A 14,320-nucleotide genomic window follows, 5' to 3' on the forward strand; every position below is an offset into this window, starting at 1 on the left:
ATTCCTATACAATAATTTCACAGAATTCATTTTGTTACTTCCAATTATGTTCTAATTATGGCCGAACATTACCAAGATAGATTTCAATCCAATTCTTTTTTGCCAAAACCTGTTTTTTGCCAAAAATGATTTCAAGACAGGTTTTTGATAAAAGGTGAAAAAGTCTAATATATAGGTATCAGAGCAGTGTGCTGTTGCACAGTTCCTATTAGTTTCAAGAAGGCTTGCAAAAGGGAATGTTCCAAGTGACTGTGCAAGAGCTCTGATCCAAAAGTAAAATTTTATCTTTTACACACTCAATGATCTCTTTTCAAGTTTATCACAGTTAGTATTGCAACATGAAAATATCGCTTAAACCAAAAAGTGCAAAGAACTGTGATCTGCTCAGAGTACTAATGGATAAGTTTAATTTAACTCATTTTGAACCTTTTGCACCGTTACTATATCCTCAAGACTCTTCTGGAGGAGTGAAGGAAGCTCCTCACACTTATTAGCTGTATCCTACTTCCTTCCACCATAGAAAGAAGCAAATTAAGTAGGCATACCTCAGGTTTATTTGAATATAAAGTCTCTTCTCCAGGATAGACCCCACAGCACTACTGAGTACCTCCTGAGTAAAGTATAGGGACAAAGTATTGCCCCAGCATCCCCTCTTTTATTCATGATAAAGTTTGTCCTTTTAACAGTAATCTAGGATGAGTGATCACTATCTCAGACAGTCCAAGGGCTGGCATACAACTATTTGGACTGTATATACTTTCTTCTTTGAATAAACTTTCCCATGCATATGTTAAAATGTTTTTAGTTAGCTATGTGGTGTGGAATGGCTGCTATACAAAAATCATGTTTAAAACTAGTTTGAAGGCACAGAACTGGTTTTGAAATTTTCTAGATCCTGACCTCTATAAATAGTTAACCTCTAGTTAATGTGTAAGATTAATTTCATTATTTTTAATAAAAAAGCCTTAAATGTATTTACTTACCTCTGAAAGTTACATTTTCTGACAGATTACGGCAAAGCTGCAAGCTAAAACAAATGAAATGGATTTTTTAAGCATCTTAGTTCCCAGAAAGTTCACCTACTGAAAATTTATTATTTTTGATTGTGTGGTACAATATTCAAAATTTTGTAACTCAGTAATACATTATACTGAAAATTGATGCTAAAGACAGGATAACGGATAAACAAATACAGTAATACCTTTGTCCTATAACCCACTCACCGAGGCAGCAACTCCAATCAGTGGTGGAGGGGAGTTTGCAACCTGGCCCTCCTCCACACCCGCTTGAATTCTTCCTCTTGAGGAAGCCAGCCTTTTCCCACTTTTGGCTGGCAGAGATAGAAGTTGCCCTACTTCTCCCACTGCTGACTTATTGACAGCCCATCTGGGCTCAACCTACCAGGGGAGTGGGGACTATATAAAGTCCAGGGCTGATGCGGTAATTGGCACCCCAGAAGGGGCTGAAACCAAATGGGAGTCATCCCCTTGAGGAGAGCAACTTCATGGGGAGAACAAGAGTAAGGGCTACCTGCTTAACATCATCCTAATTGTTTTTACTGTTTCTTAATGTGTTTTGCTTTTGGAGGGAAGAAAAGATGTGTGTGGGAGCAGAGGAGCTGGGGAGAGTAGGAGGAGCCCCAATCACAAGGGAAGCCTGGTGTGTGTGGTGGGGCAGACACGGCACAGGAAGTTAGTGGCTGTGCTATGTGCCAGCACCCACACCCCACAACCTGGGGAACTGTGCTTGCCCTATCAGCTAGCCCTTAAGTCTGAAGCTGCTACTGTTGAATGCCAGGTAGACAACCATGATGCGATTGTGGACAATGGGCTGATCAGGTCTGTATTACGGAGACCTAGGTGGGTGAGAAAAGAGTTGTTTTCACCCAGATATGCCCACTTAGGTACTCAGGGCAGCATCAGTGCAAACTTGAGGGTCAGGGAGCGTGAACTGTGGTGGTTCGAGTCCTACTTGGATTGGATGCTTGGGGAGTGTTGTTCAGGATCATGGAGCCTTCAAGGCAGGGGTGATGGTCCTTAAGGTTCAATTTTATATTCTATGCTGTTTAACATCTACATGAAACTAGTCAGTAGGGTCATCCCAGGTTTGAGACTACATGGTCACACAGCTCTCCTTCTTCTTTACATTCACAGGTGTGACTGTGGATATGCAGGACCACTGTCTTGCCTCAGTAATGGACTGGTTGAGAGCCAATAAGCTGAAACTCAATCCAGCAGTTAGGGGGTGGTCCTCTAGACCAGATGGATAGGAGGTGGCCTGCTCTTGATGGGGTTAAACTGCCTCTGAAGGAGCAGTTATGTGGCTTAGGGCATTTCTGGATCTTTTTCCTGTCACTTGAGGCTCAGGTAGCCTCAGTGGCATGGAGTGCATTCCATCAACCTTGGTTGCTGGCTCAGCTGTGCCCCTACCTGGAAAGTGAAAGCCTAACTTCTATGCTCTGCTTCAGTTCAGAAACTTAAGCTGGTACAGAATGTGGTGGCCATATAACACCAATCCTGGTTTGACTACACCAGGCCCAATTCAAAGTTTTGACTTATAAAGTCTTAAATGGCTCAGGACTGCAATACCTACAAGTACCACCCTCTCCCCATATGAACTGACCCAGACCCTATAATCATCTGAGCCCCTATTTGTGTCCCCACTCCTCCGAGCACTTCAGAGGGTAGCAACACAAGAACAGGCCCTTTTTTTGTCCCCGTTTGTGGAATGCTCTTCCCAGGAATGTTTGCCTGGTGTCTTCATTGCACAGTTGGTTGCCAGGTGAAAACATTCATCATCAACAAGGACTTTGACTGCTAAAGAATCTATGGCCTTTTAAATGTGTCAGGGGTATTTATTATTATGTTTTGTGTTTTTATGTTGTAAACCATTCTGTGATCTTAGGATGGTGGTATATATATTTAGTGAACAATAATGCTTATAGGATGGAGATAAAGGTTTCTCTATGTTCACAGGGTTTTGTTTTTTAAAAAGATATTATTCTCCAGCCTCTTGAATAAATGCCTGTTTATGAAGCATCCAGTACTTTCTACATTACGTTGACTACAGGTAGGTTGTCACTGGGCACAAAGGTCTACCAAGAAAATCACAACAAATACGCCTTCAAGAAGTAGCTCAAAACACAGCGATCAATTTTTTATGAGCCAGAAAAAGGGTTCTGGAGCAGGCTCTGTACACTGATTTTGCTCAAGCAGCAAACTGAGTGAAAAATAAAATCAGTATCTGTTTACACTCATATCTACTGCTGTGATAAACACTACAGTTTAATTCTACAGAGAAATACTAAAACTGATTGATGGTAAATCTTCCATAACAATTTCACATAACAATCACACAGCCACGTCTACACAGCTGCCATCCAACTGTTTCACCAACTGACCGATAACTTAGCAAAGAGAATGGTTCAAAACATTCTAGAATATGAACCTTCAAATACAAATGTAACTGATTCTATCAATAGGAAGACCAATGGACCTTGACCAGTTTTTGTTTTTTTAAAAAGCCTGTAATTTCTTTTTTACTGCTAACCATCTAAACAGTAAATGAGTACATGCAATTACAAAGAAAAGAAACAGCAAATGGTATCTGTAAATCATGAATGGTCTCTCACATCTCACTTCAATAATGTATTTTCTTCTTTACAGTCTTAAATATGGTAATATGTTCCCTCTCTCTTTCGTTCTCTCTTTCTGTATGTATTTAAAAATCTGTTCTTTCAGCTGTTACGAGCGGAATGTATATGAAAATATAATTTTTAAACAGCATTCATTTATGTCTATTAATTAAGTGTATATGTAATGTAATAGCCCTTAGTTATGCAATTCAGAAAAACCTTCAGCATTTAGGTCATGACATAGCAGTGACATAAATGAGCTTAGGTCATGCACTCCCCTCACCTTCCACGTAGGGGGAATGGTTTGGAAGTTTTGGCTTCTGCTTTTTATCATTCTGTTTTGAGCTGATTTTTGAGCTGTTTTATCATTCTGTTTGAGCTGATAAACCAAGATAAATATTAACATGACCTAAAACCTTGTTTCAGATAAGAGTAACCAGTTTATCAATGCACATGAAGTAACAAATCATGTTTAAGCAAAAACAGAAACAAATGCTTCCAACTTCCTACTTCTGTACACTTCGGAGAAAATGTGAGCTTGAAGATCTCTGAGCTTAACTATGGCTTAGTGTAACAGCCTGATGCAGCCTTATCCAAAGGCAATGTTAGCAAGGAAAGCATTTTCGTGAGTCAACAGTCCTAGTTTTTCCTCACATCTTGAAGAAGTGAAGTTTCAACTAAGGCAGATTTTTCAATACTGCAAGAACGGCTACAAAACATGTATTTAGCGTTCTAAGGGGGAAATGGCACTGTAACTGATAATATTATTACTGTTAAAAAGCAACTGACTCACAAATATATTTCAGTCGTAAGCCTCAAGTGGTAATTCTACTTACATAAATATGGCTTATTCTCAAATCACTGTACTTTTGACTGGGGAGTAAACAACCACTGTCTGGCATTCTCAATAAAAAGAAATTAAGAGTGAGGAAAATAAAAGGAATCCAAAAGTCACCACCAGAAAAACCAAAAGAAAACTACAAGGTATGAAGAGTAAACAAAATAATGTCTTAAAGTTCATTTAATAATCATTCATTTATTTTACTGTTTCCAGTGTACATAGCATGCAACAAAGGATACAGACCTCCAGTTAAAGAAGGAAAGAGGTCTGTTAGTTTAAAACAATTGCTGAAGCAAAGTAAATATGATTTACATTAACAGTCTGCAGGCAGGCATTTGTCTAGGCATTTAAGATTAGAAGCATCTAGTCTTCGAGAGACGCCTGATAAATATGAAATAATTACTGGCAATGAGAGTGATTTTATTTTGCTCTTTGTTCCTTTTGAAAATTCTGTGCTTGATCTTTTCAACTTTTCATTCAAAGAGGAAATACTTATGGTATCAGAATCAAAGGATTCACCCAATAAATTCTGGCAGCAATCCTTTAACATTAATTCTTGAAAAATCCAACTAACAAGTTAAAGGCAACTCCCTCATACGAATCTTCATTGGCAATATCACAATCACCAGGAGATGATGCCAAATAAAATACCATTCGGCAACTCAGAATTTGTATACCACCACAAAACAACGCAAGCAACCAAACCAGCCTAATGCTATTATCTGCCCATTTTCACTCCTGGAGTTTAGATTAAAAAGGTAAAAGTAAAGGATCCCTGGACAGTTAGGTCTAGTCGTGAATGACTCCGGGGTTGCGGTGCTCATCTCACTTTACAGGCCGAGGGAGCCGGCGTTTGTCTGCAGACAGTTTTTCTGGGTCATGTGGCCAGCATGACTAAACCGCTTCTGGTGAAACCAGAGCAGCACACAGAAACACTGTTTACCTTCCCGCTGGAGCGGTACCTATTTATCTATTTGCACTTTTTGGCATGCTTTCCAACTGCTAGGTGGGCAGGAGCTGGGGCAGAGCAATGGGAGCTCACTCCGTCGCGGGGATTCGAACCGCCGACCTTCTGATCAGCAAGCCCAAGACGCTCAGTGGTTTAGACCATAGCACCATCCGCATCCGAGTTTAGATTAAGAAAACACAATTTTGTATAAACCTGCTCTGTTATTATATTTTTGTCAATGTTAACTAATCTGTTATGTTAAATATGCATTTTATGAAATAACATTTCCTATTGTATACACTAAATCTACTGCCAATCAATTTCATTGGTTGACCAAAAGTTTTAGTGCTATGAAAACTAATTCTGTCTCACCATGGGCATGCCCCATGGCTTACTGTGCAAGTCTGATCCCGTCCTTTTTTTGTGCTTGGGAAATAAAACATGATCTGTTGCCGAAGTATGTTGTTAACATACTAATCATGGTTTATTGGAAACTAAACAAACCATGATCTTTGGATTAACATAACATGAAGCCAGGAATTGTGGTTTGCTTCGTCAAAGCATGAACCAAGAGCAGCAAAACAAACTTGCTCATACACACCAAGTCCCAGTTCAAGTAAGCCATATACCACCATGGCTTAAGTCACATTCAATTGTGGTCACTGGCTATTTTATAAACTTCAACACATTTTCCCCATGTCATCTTTTTTTTAAAGGACACATAGACAGGCTTCATTACATGGTTGTTGTTTTTTCGGCAATTCAATTATATAATGTTTACCAAATTACTTGTATCTATACCAGACTTTCCCAACTAATGCCTTCTGCGTATTTCGTACTACAACTCTCATCAGCCCCGAACAGCATGCAGATGTTTGTTGAGACTAATGAGAGATGTAATTCAAACATCTGTAGGATACCAATGAAGGTAGCACTGCACTTTGGGGCTACCTTTGGGGCACCACTTTAAAAATGGTGAGAAAAGCCTTTTCTTTGCAGAGACTATTATTCTTCCTCTTCAACCTTATTATTCTATATGTTTGATAATTGCAGCTCATAGCTCAGGGAAGAACCAAAGCTCAGTGATGGAGTACTTGCCTTGTGTACAGAAGGTCCCAGATTCAATCCAGGTAGTGCTGGAAATAACCCCTATCTGAAACTCTGGACAGCTGCTGCTGGTCAGAGCAGATCATACTGAGCTAGATGGATCAATATGGACTTCATATAAGGCAACTTCCTAGGTTCCTATGTAATGCTTTTCACTCATTTGCCTGGGAGAGACTTTAGGCTTATGAGCCTGTAATTTCTTATCTTCTCTGACCCCGTGCACATTTTAGAAATTGTTGTAATATTAATACATGACTGACTGAACTTTAAGCTGGTCCTAACAACTAGTTTAGAATGTAATTTTTTTTCTAGAAGATATTTAAAGGCACAAAAATACAGTAAGCAGCAGAGCAGATAATGAGGGACCTTTGGGGAATAGCAGCAGTCATGTTTATGAACAGAGACACTACAAAAACAAGATATTTTTTAAACCAATTTAAAATTAGTTAGGAACTTCTATCATACACGAAACACACATCTAAACAGGTTTTGAACTCTATGAAGACAAGGGTTTCAGCTAATATTCATGCCTGACAGCAGGTATTTCTGGGAAGAGGTGAACACAGTCTAACCCAGGGGTTAGCAACCTTTTTCAGCTGTGGGCCGGTCCACCTTCCCTCAGACCATGTGGTGGGCAAGACAATATTTTGAAAAAACCCACCAACGAATTCCTATGCCCCACAAATAACCCAGAGATGCATTTTAAATAAAAGGACACATTCTACTCATGTAAAAACACGCTGATTACTGGACCATCCGTGGGCCGGATTGAGAAGGCAATTGGCTGCATCCAGCCCACGGACCTTAGGTTGCCTACCCCTGGTCTAACCTATGCTGGTACACTTTGAAAATGGAAATCTTCTGTGACCCAAAAAAATTAAGATGTTTTCCTCACAGGTATATATTTGTATCAAACCCACATAGTGGGCTACTGAAGTCTAAAACTGTGTGGATAATTGAACCAGCACATCAAGATGTTGCGGCTAAAATTTTATGGACCTGGAAATTTCAGGAAGAAGGAGAAGAATTTATTTATACCCAGCTCATCTGGCTGGGTTTCCCCAGTCACACTGGGTGGCTCCCAATCGAATGAGAACAGCTCTTGCCCCTGGATCTCATTTCTTTGTTAGAAAGTGTATCTCAACTAGATTGTTTGCAGTTTTGAGGTGCCCAATAGTTTCAGCAAATAAATTGGACCGACTGTACCTAACTGGATCTAAAAATTATTTTGTAGTAATATCCTAACTACACTGTCAAAAGAAATCAGAACTGGGATGGCCACTGTCATACTTAGGTACATTAATACAGAAGGATTACTTAGAATTTGTTCATTCCAAAAACAAGACTTGTACTTAATACCTACTGAACTATTACAAGTCGCATTTGCAAACCCATCTGCACATGAAGAACACTTGCAGGATTGATAATATGATGGGACCACATCATGCATATTCCAAGAAATAGACTTTCTAAGTCTCAGTTTGGTGTGTTTAGTAAGATGTCCCACCAAGATCAATGAGAATTTTTTCCAAGCAATCATATACAAAGAGTGGGATCCTTACAGTCTTCATCCCTCAAAAGTAAATTACCTGTATTGAATGCGAGTTACCTTCAAGAGAGTACTGCTCACACTGGGGTGGTCCAACATGTGGCCCTTGAGGTCTTTTTTGGCGGCCCTTCCTATGAGCCCCTCCCTGTTAATGACCACCAGCAGCAGAAGCAGCAGCAACTAAGTGTTGCACTCCATTCCCAGCTGCGGGCACACCAGGTGGTTGGACGGCACTGCTTGGGAGGACAAGAACCTGTGGTTGCACTGCTGGCTCCCTCGATCCTCCCCTGCCCCAACCCTCCTCCCTCTATTAATGCACTACAATGCTAATAATTATTGGCACATTGATCAAAGCTTAAATAGCATTCAGGTGAGGGTTGCTCTGCTTGCACCTGAGCTTGGCTGCAGCCCCATCACAGACAACGGATTCTCATTACAAAGATTGGGCAAATAATCAGCTGTGGCATTCTAAGGGGCACTTCGCATATCACATGATATGTGTGTGGTTTTATTGCTGTGTTGTAGAGCTGGGGAGGCGGTGCAAGAAGGGGGTGCCAAGAGGAAAAATACTTATATAAGAGGATAGGAAAACAGCCAAATTCGCATTCAGCTTCCCTATTTTAGTTTGCTGCTGCTGCTTCCTGTGTCCTCCTGGATAGGTTTTGATCCTGGCTGCACATAGCGCAATGAAGGTGCAGTTATTTTCCAGGCTAGTTGGCCACCCCCTCCCCACCTCCTTTCTTTCCTTCTTAAGCAAAAAGTTGGTAATCGCACAATCCTATGCATGTCTACATGCTCAACTGGACTAAATCATCCTAGAATTGTAAACATCCCTGCAAAGAGGAAGATCTGTTCTCATTTTGCTGCTTAAAATATACAAATAAATCCAGATTCCTTCATTGCACTAAAAAAAAAGTGATGCAGCAATTACTGTATTTTCTGGTCCTCTCCAGTCCTTTGGCCAATTTAAAACTACACTCCAGGATTTTTTGGGAAGGGTTGGGAAACAAGAGTTCCACCCTCCCACAATATTACATTTAAGTTCAGGTATTTATTCTTCAAGCTTTTCAAGCTTCTTCACAGGCTGCATTTATTTACTGACTTCACAAGAGCTTTGAATTGTTTTTTTATTAGAAGCCTTCTAAAATGATTTTATTTTTATACCCTGCCTGCTTATGCTGACAGGAACTCAATGTCTTCATTGTTAAAGAAAGAGACAAGTGTTTGTGTATTAAATTTTATTAAATAAATGTATTTTTATTTAATTGTGTATTCATTTATATATCCATTTGAATATATTGTATATATTAAATATAATTAACTATATTGCAAGCACTTTAATTTACAATTTGGAAATTAAATTCTGTGTGTGGCCGCATGTTCTGCATTGAAATACTCTTGTATCCCACTAAGTCTGAGAGGTTGGACCACACTAGCTCAGGCTATAGGCTGCAATCCTAAGTAAATCTGGAATTAAATTTAATTGATGTCAGTATGATTTAGATATGAATAAACATACTTGGGACTGGGCTATAAATCGTGGTCTGGGATACTGCATAGCAGCATAGCTGCTTGATTTCAATTCAATTCATTTAAGGAATTTATATTCTGTTTAGTTGTTAGCATTTGTAAGTTGATAACTGAAGTACAGTGGTACCTCAGTTTACATATGCTTCAGGTTACAGCCTCCACTAACCCAGAAATAGTACCTCAGGTTAAGAACTTTGCTTCAGGATAAGAACAGAAAACGTGCTCTGGCGGCGCGGCGGCAGCAGGAGGCCCCATTAGCTAAAGTGGTCTTCAGGTTAAGAACAGATTCAGGTTAAGAACGGACCTCCGGAATGAATTAAGTACTTAACCTGAGGTACCACTGTATCTGCTTTCTGCATAATGACAGCTCTCGATCCACAAAGTCTTCAAATCCCACTGCAGCTAAACTACAAAAGGCAACTTTTATAGCATGATCCTACTAAGCACGTTTATTCAGAAGCAAGCCTGACTGACTTCAATGGAACCCACTCTCTAGTGAGAGGGATTAGGGTTGCTGTCCAACCCCATTACACCTTCAGCAAGCGGTCCGATTTTATTAGCAGAAACACTAAGATGTACAAAACTGGAGCCAGAAAGACCATAAACCTCACTGGGGAAGGTACCAAAAGGCAGCCCCTAAGCAAGCTAAGATGGTGGGGGAAAGGCTTACACTTACAGCATCCAAGCTTCACGCTTCTCTAAAGATAGCTTTCTATTCAGATGGTTGAAAGAATAAATTGTTGAACAAACGAACAACAATGCAACTGCAGGAAGGAAGGTCCAGCTATGGTGGGGAGTGGGGAACATTACCAAAAGGCGAGGGCTGGTTAACGTAACAATAATGACAATAATAACGGGGGAGAGAAAGAAAGGAAAGAAAGGGAAGGAAGGATGGGCCCAGGATACCTAACATCACACAGCTTTTGACGAACGTCTGCCTCACGATGGAAACGGGAAAGGCGGCGATCGTAGGGGAGTGGGATGGTTGGGGGGGGGGATCCCACCGAGAGACAACCCCCCCCCCCCGTGAGCGCGCCTGTCCCGTTTTCATCGCGAGGCAGGGAAAAGATCTCAAAGCGATCTGATCTCCGAGCAGAGCGAGAGGAAGAAGGGCCGAGATCTAAAGGTCTGGGCCGGGGGGGAGGATTAGCGCAAGAAGAGATGGGGGCGGGCGCGGCGCTGAAAGGAGCGAGGGAAGCCTGGAGTCACCTCAGGGCCTAGCGCTGGGAAGGGGCGGCGGAGATCGGGGGAGGGGGATCGCGCGCGGGAAAGGGGGGATCTCGTCCCCACAGCAGGAGCCGCCGATCTGAGGGCTTGGGGGAGTGGGATCAGGCCCTCCATTGCCCACCCTCGCCGATCTTCTACCCAGCGCACCTCGCCTGCTCCCCCTCCCACCATGTCTTTACCCCCCCCTTACCACCCCCCACGCCGCTGCGCCTCCCCCCAGACCCCCACGCCTCCCCGGACTCACAATTCGATCTTGCCCGATTTGTCCCAGTTCTTGATCCACTCGGCAGGGAGCGCCGCCGCCGTGGATGCCCCCGATGTCGATGCCACCGCTGAGGCCGCCGCTCCCGCCGCCATCTTCCTGGTGTAGTGCCGAAAGCCCGGATGCGAGAACGGCGGGCCCGAGGTCAGAGGGGACGGTGGGGGCGGCCATGACGAGCATGACGGGAAAGTGGGCGGCGATGGAGGAGGAGGGCGAGGACGAGGACGACGACGGGGAGGAGGAGGAGGAGGAGGAGGATGCTTTTGAGGGCGGGAGAACCTGGGCTTCCTTGGCGGCATGGCGCGGACTAGGCGCAGGGGCAGTGCGGGGCTCCGCCGGGAGGAACGGAGAGGGCCGGCAGGCGCAGGGTAGTAGACCATGCCTTCCCTTCAGTACAACTGCAGACTTCTTGGGCCGAGGCCTGCTGTTTAAATAGTTCCCGTGCGCCGGGGTCATGTGATGGACTTTGCGCGGGGGAGGGGGCCTTACGTGGACGGCGCCCCGCCCCGCTTTTAATTCAGTTTTGCACACCTGCGCTGCTGCTCTGGGGTTAAAGTGACCCACAACAAGTTTCCGCACGCTAAGCACAAAGTCTATCTCCCCTCACCCTTTGCCCCACTCATTCCAGGCAAAGGATTGCGCTTTAACATTCCATGCCCTAACTTTATTATTATTATTATTATTATTATTATTATTATTATTATCCCAAGCTTTTCCACGAAGATCTGCTCTTTAAAACTGAATTGGAGCAAAGGTCAATTCAGATTTTCCACGGTTTTCTTTCCATTTGCTCTGATTTAGTGTTAAAAAGAGGGTTTTCACATGGAAAGCTTTGGAGCAAAAAACAACACAGGGCTCCGACACAGAGCTTTAAGAGCACAGGAGAAGTAAGTACTGTATGGATAAGCCCCCAGCGGTAAACAGCCGGTTTTCCCCAGGGAAACAATGGGTTAAACAATAAACCTCTCAGACTTGTGCTTAGGAAACATGGGGCAAGCAGAAGTGTGGCCAATGACCAAAGATTATGGGAGTTGTAGTCACATGAATTTCATATGTGTCTTGATTCCACCCATGTTAGCTATCCCAAGGCTCAGGAAATGTGCTTTAGGCACATAGCCTTAATTTTATCGTATAACAACAGAGCCATGTTGCACCTTGACTTGTCTCCGTTAGCTTGTTCGCTTTACACTTAACACCAGATACAGACTATAGATGTGCAATTGTTTGCATGAAAGAGTGTAAACTAGTTGATTTGTGAAGTTGAATGGTTGCGTAAAAAGGTAAAGGTAAAGGTACCCCTGCCCGTACGGGCCAGTCGTGACCGACTCTAGGGTTGCACGCTCATCTCGCTCAAGAGGCTGGGAGCCGGCACCGTCTGAAGACACTTCCGGGTCACGTGGCCAGCGTGACAAAGCTGCAACTGGCGAGCCAGCACCAGTGCCGCACATGGAAACGCCGTTTTACCTTCCCGCTATAAAGCAGTACCTGTTTATCTACTTGCACTTAGGGGTGCTTTCAAACTGCTAGGTGGCCAGGAGCTGGGACCGAACGATGGGAGCTCACCCCGCCGTGGGGATTCGAACCGCCGACCTTACGATCAGCAAGTCCTAGGCACTGAGGTTTTACCCACAGCGCCACCCGCGTCCCTCCGAATGGTTGCGTACACAGGTATAAAGACTGCTCACTCATAGAATATAACATGTGAATGCCGCTTTTTCTTTATAGCATTTAACAACTTTGATGTGCCTCTGCTTTGCCCTCTATGCCAGCAGGGAAAGGCTACAATATTAATTCTACTGAATTTAATTCATCTTCTGGGTATGTAGATTGCATGTAACCCACCCACCATGGCACCCCAAGGTAAAATGTGATCTAAGAATACTGTTACAGAACTGGAGGGCTCCACTTAAACACTAAAATTACCATATTTTTCCATGTACTGTATAAGACTAGGTTCTTTCCCCTAAAAAATTATGTCCAAACTTTGGAGGTGTCTTATACATGGGGGCCATCTCCCCCCGTTTTCTTAAATAGGAGTCTTAAATGGAGGTGTCTTATAGATGAAAAAAATACGGTAAACAATGCTAGGATTTGGGGTTATTTGTGATAGGAAGGGATAATATAAGGAATAAGCAAAGGAATTCCTGGGTAGCTTAATAAAGCAATAGAACTTCTTGCACCAGGTGTGACCAGTGACTGGAGATTTGGAAGGTTGCCAGTGAACTGCTCTGGGGAAGGGGAAGGGGCTTCTGGGAAGAAGAAAGAGGAAGAAAGGCTGAGATCCATCTTGTTGAGGGAGAAGGAACGGCTGCCTGCAATGCTTTGGGTCATGCAATAACATTTGAACCCTGTTCACGCAGACTGAGAGCGTAAATAGACAAATAAACCTTATTTCTTAAAACACTAGAGTCTCCACAGTGTCTTCTATTCTCCACACAGACCCTGGGGTATTTGTGACCCCATGCGCTCTGGCCACTGCTTGGCAGAGAGAGGGAGCAGACACCTGGCTTTTGTAACAATATAAACAAACATACTCCAGAATGTAATCATTTGTTGATTACAAACCAGTTTATCATTTGGAACATTAATGAGCCTTTGAAGATGTTTGCCAGAAGCAGAGAACAATCCACATCATACATTTAAAGCACATTTTCTCTGGCTAAATGTGATCTGGCAGGTGGTTGTTACAGGGCCTTTTCAGTCAATTATGGCAGAGGTTTTCAACCTTTCTGGGTCCAAGGCTGCCTTGACCAACTCCATTCACTCTGCAGCACTCCCATGGGGCTCAGGAGCCCAGCTATGTCACCCCTTGCCTGCAGAGCTGGCATCCTCTCACCCCTTTTCGAACACCCTCCCTTACAGTGTTCCCTCAGCTTCCTCTCTCCTTGGGAGTCCTCTGGGCAGCTGCTGCCGCCCCTGGCCTCTGAGCAGCACCCCCCCCCCCTTTCCAAAGGAGAGGTGTCTCTTCACACTGCTCCACAGCAGTGTTGCATAGCTGTCAACTTTTCCCTTTTCTTGTGAGGAATCCTATTCAGAATAAGAGAATTTCCCTTAAAAGGGGGAAAACGTTGACAGCTATGATGTTGGAAGGTTTTTTGGCAAATATATGAATGTTGAAAGTAAAAAAATGTACATTCATTCATTTACCACTTAACATGGGCAAAGCCAGGGGGGCGGGGAGGCAGGTGTGTCCTCTAAATCAAGTAAATAATAAAAATACT

At 43.0% G+C, this 14,320-nt stretch overlaps 1 protein-coding gene and 1 long non-coding RNA gene across 4 annotated transcripts in view; one reads left to right on the forward strand and one right to left on the reverse strand.

The window, feature by feature from the left end:
- The window catches only part of LOC309334198 (THO complex subunit 2-like), a 56,796-nt gene extending 45,268 nt beyond the window's left edge, over positions 1 to 11,528 (reverse strand). The window contains exons 1-2 of one of the 3 annotated variants that reach the window (XM_081848372.1): positions 11,082 to 11,525; positions 984 to 1,027 (exon numbers count right to left, since the gene is read on the reverse strand). In XM_081848372.1, the coding sequence (XP_081704498.1) occupies positions 984 to 1,027; positions 11,082 to 11,479 (442 nt within the window). In that variant the 5' untranslated portion in view covers positions 11,480 to 11,525. Of the gene's footprint in view, positions 1 to 983; positions 1,028 to 11,081 lie in introns of all 3 variants that reach the window. The other 2 variants (XM_081848371.1, XM_081848370.1) reach the window with 2 other exon arrangements.
- Positions 10,588 to 13,502, forward strand: LOC309334199. Its single transcript, XR_014152942.1, has 3 exons — positions 10,588 to 10,736; positions 11,109 to 11,243; positions 13,283 to 13,502. It is a non-coding gene; the product is annotated as an uncharacterized lncRNA (long non-coding RNA).
- The last annotated feature ends 818 nt before the right edge of the window (positions 13,503 to 14,320 follow it).

Source organism: Podarcis erhardii (assembly GCF_964252035.2).
Source record: "Podarcis erhardii genome assembly, chromosome: Z".
Taxonomy (NCBI): Eukaryota; Metazoa; Chordata; class Lepidosauria; order Squamata; family Lacertidae; genus Podarcis; species Podarcis erhardii.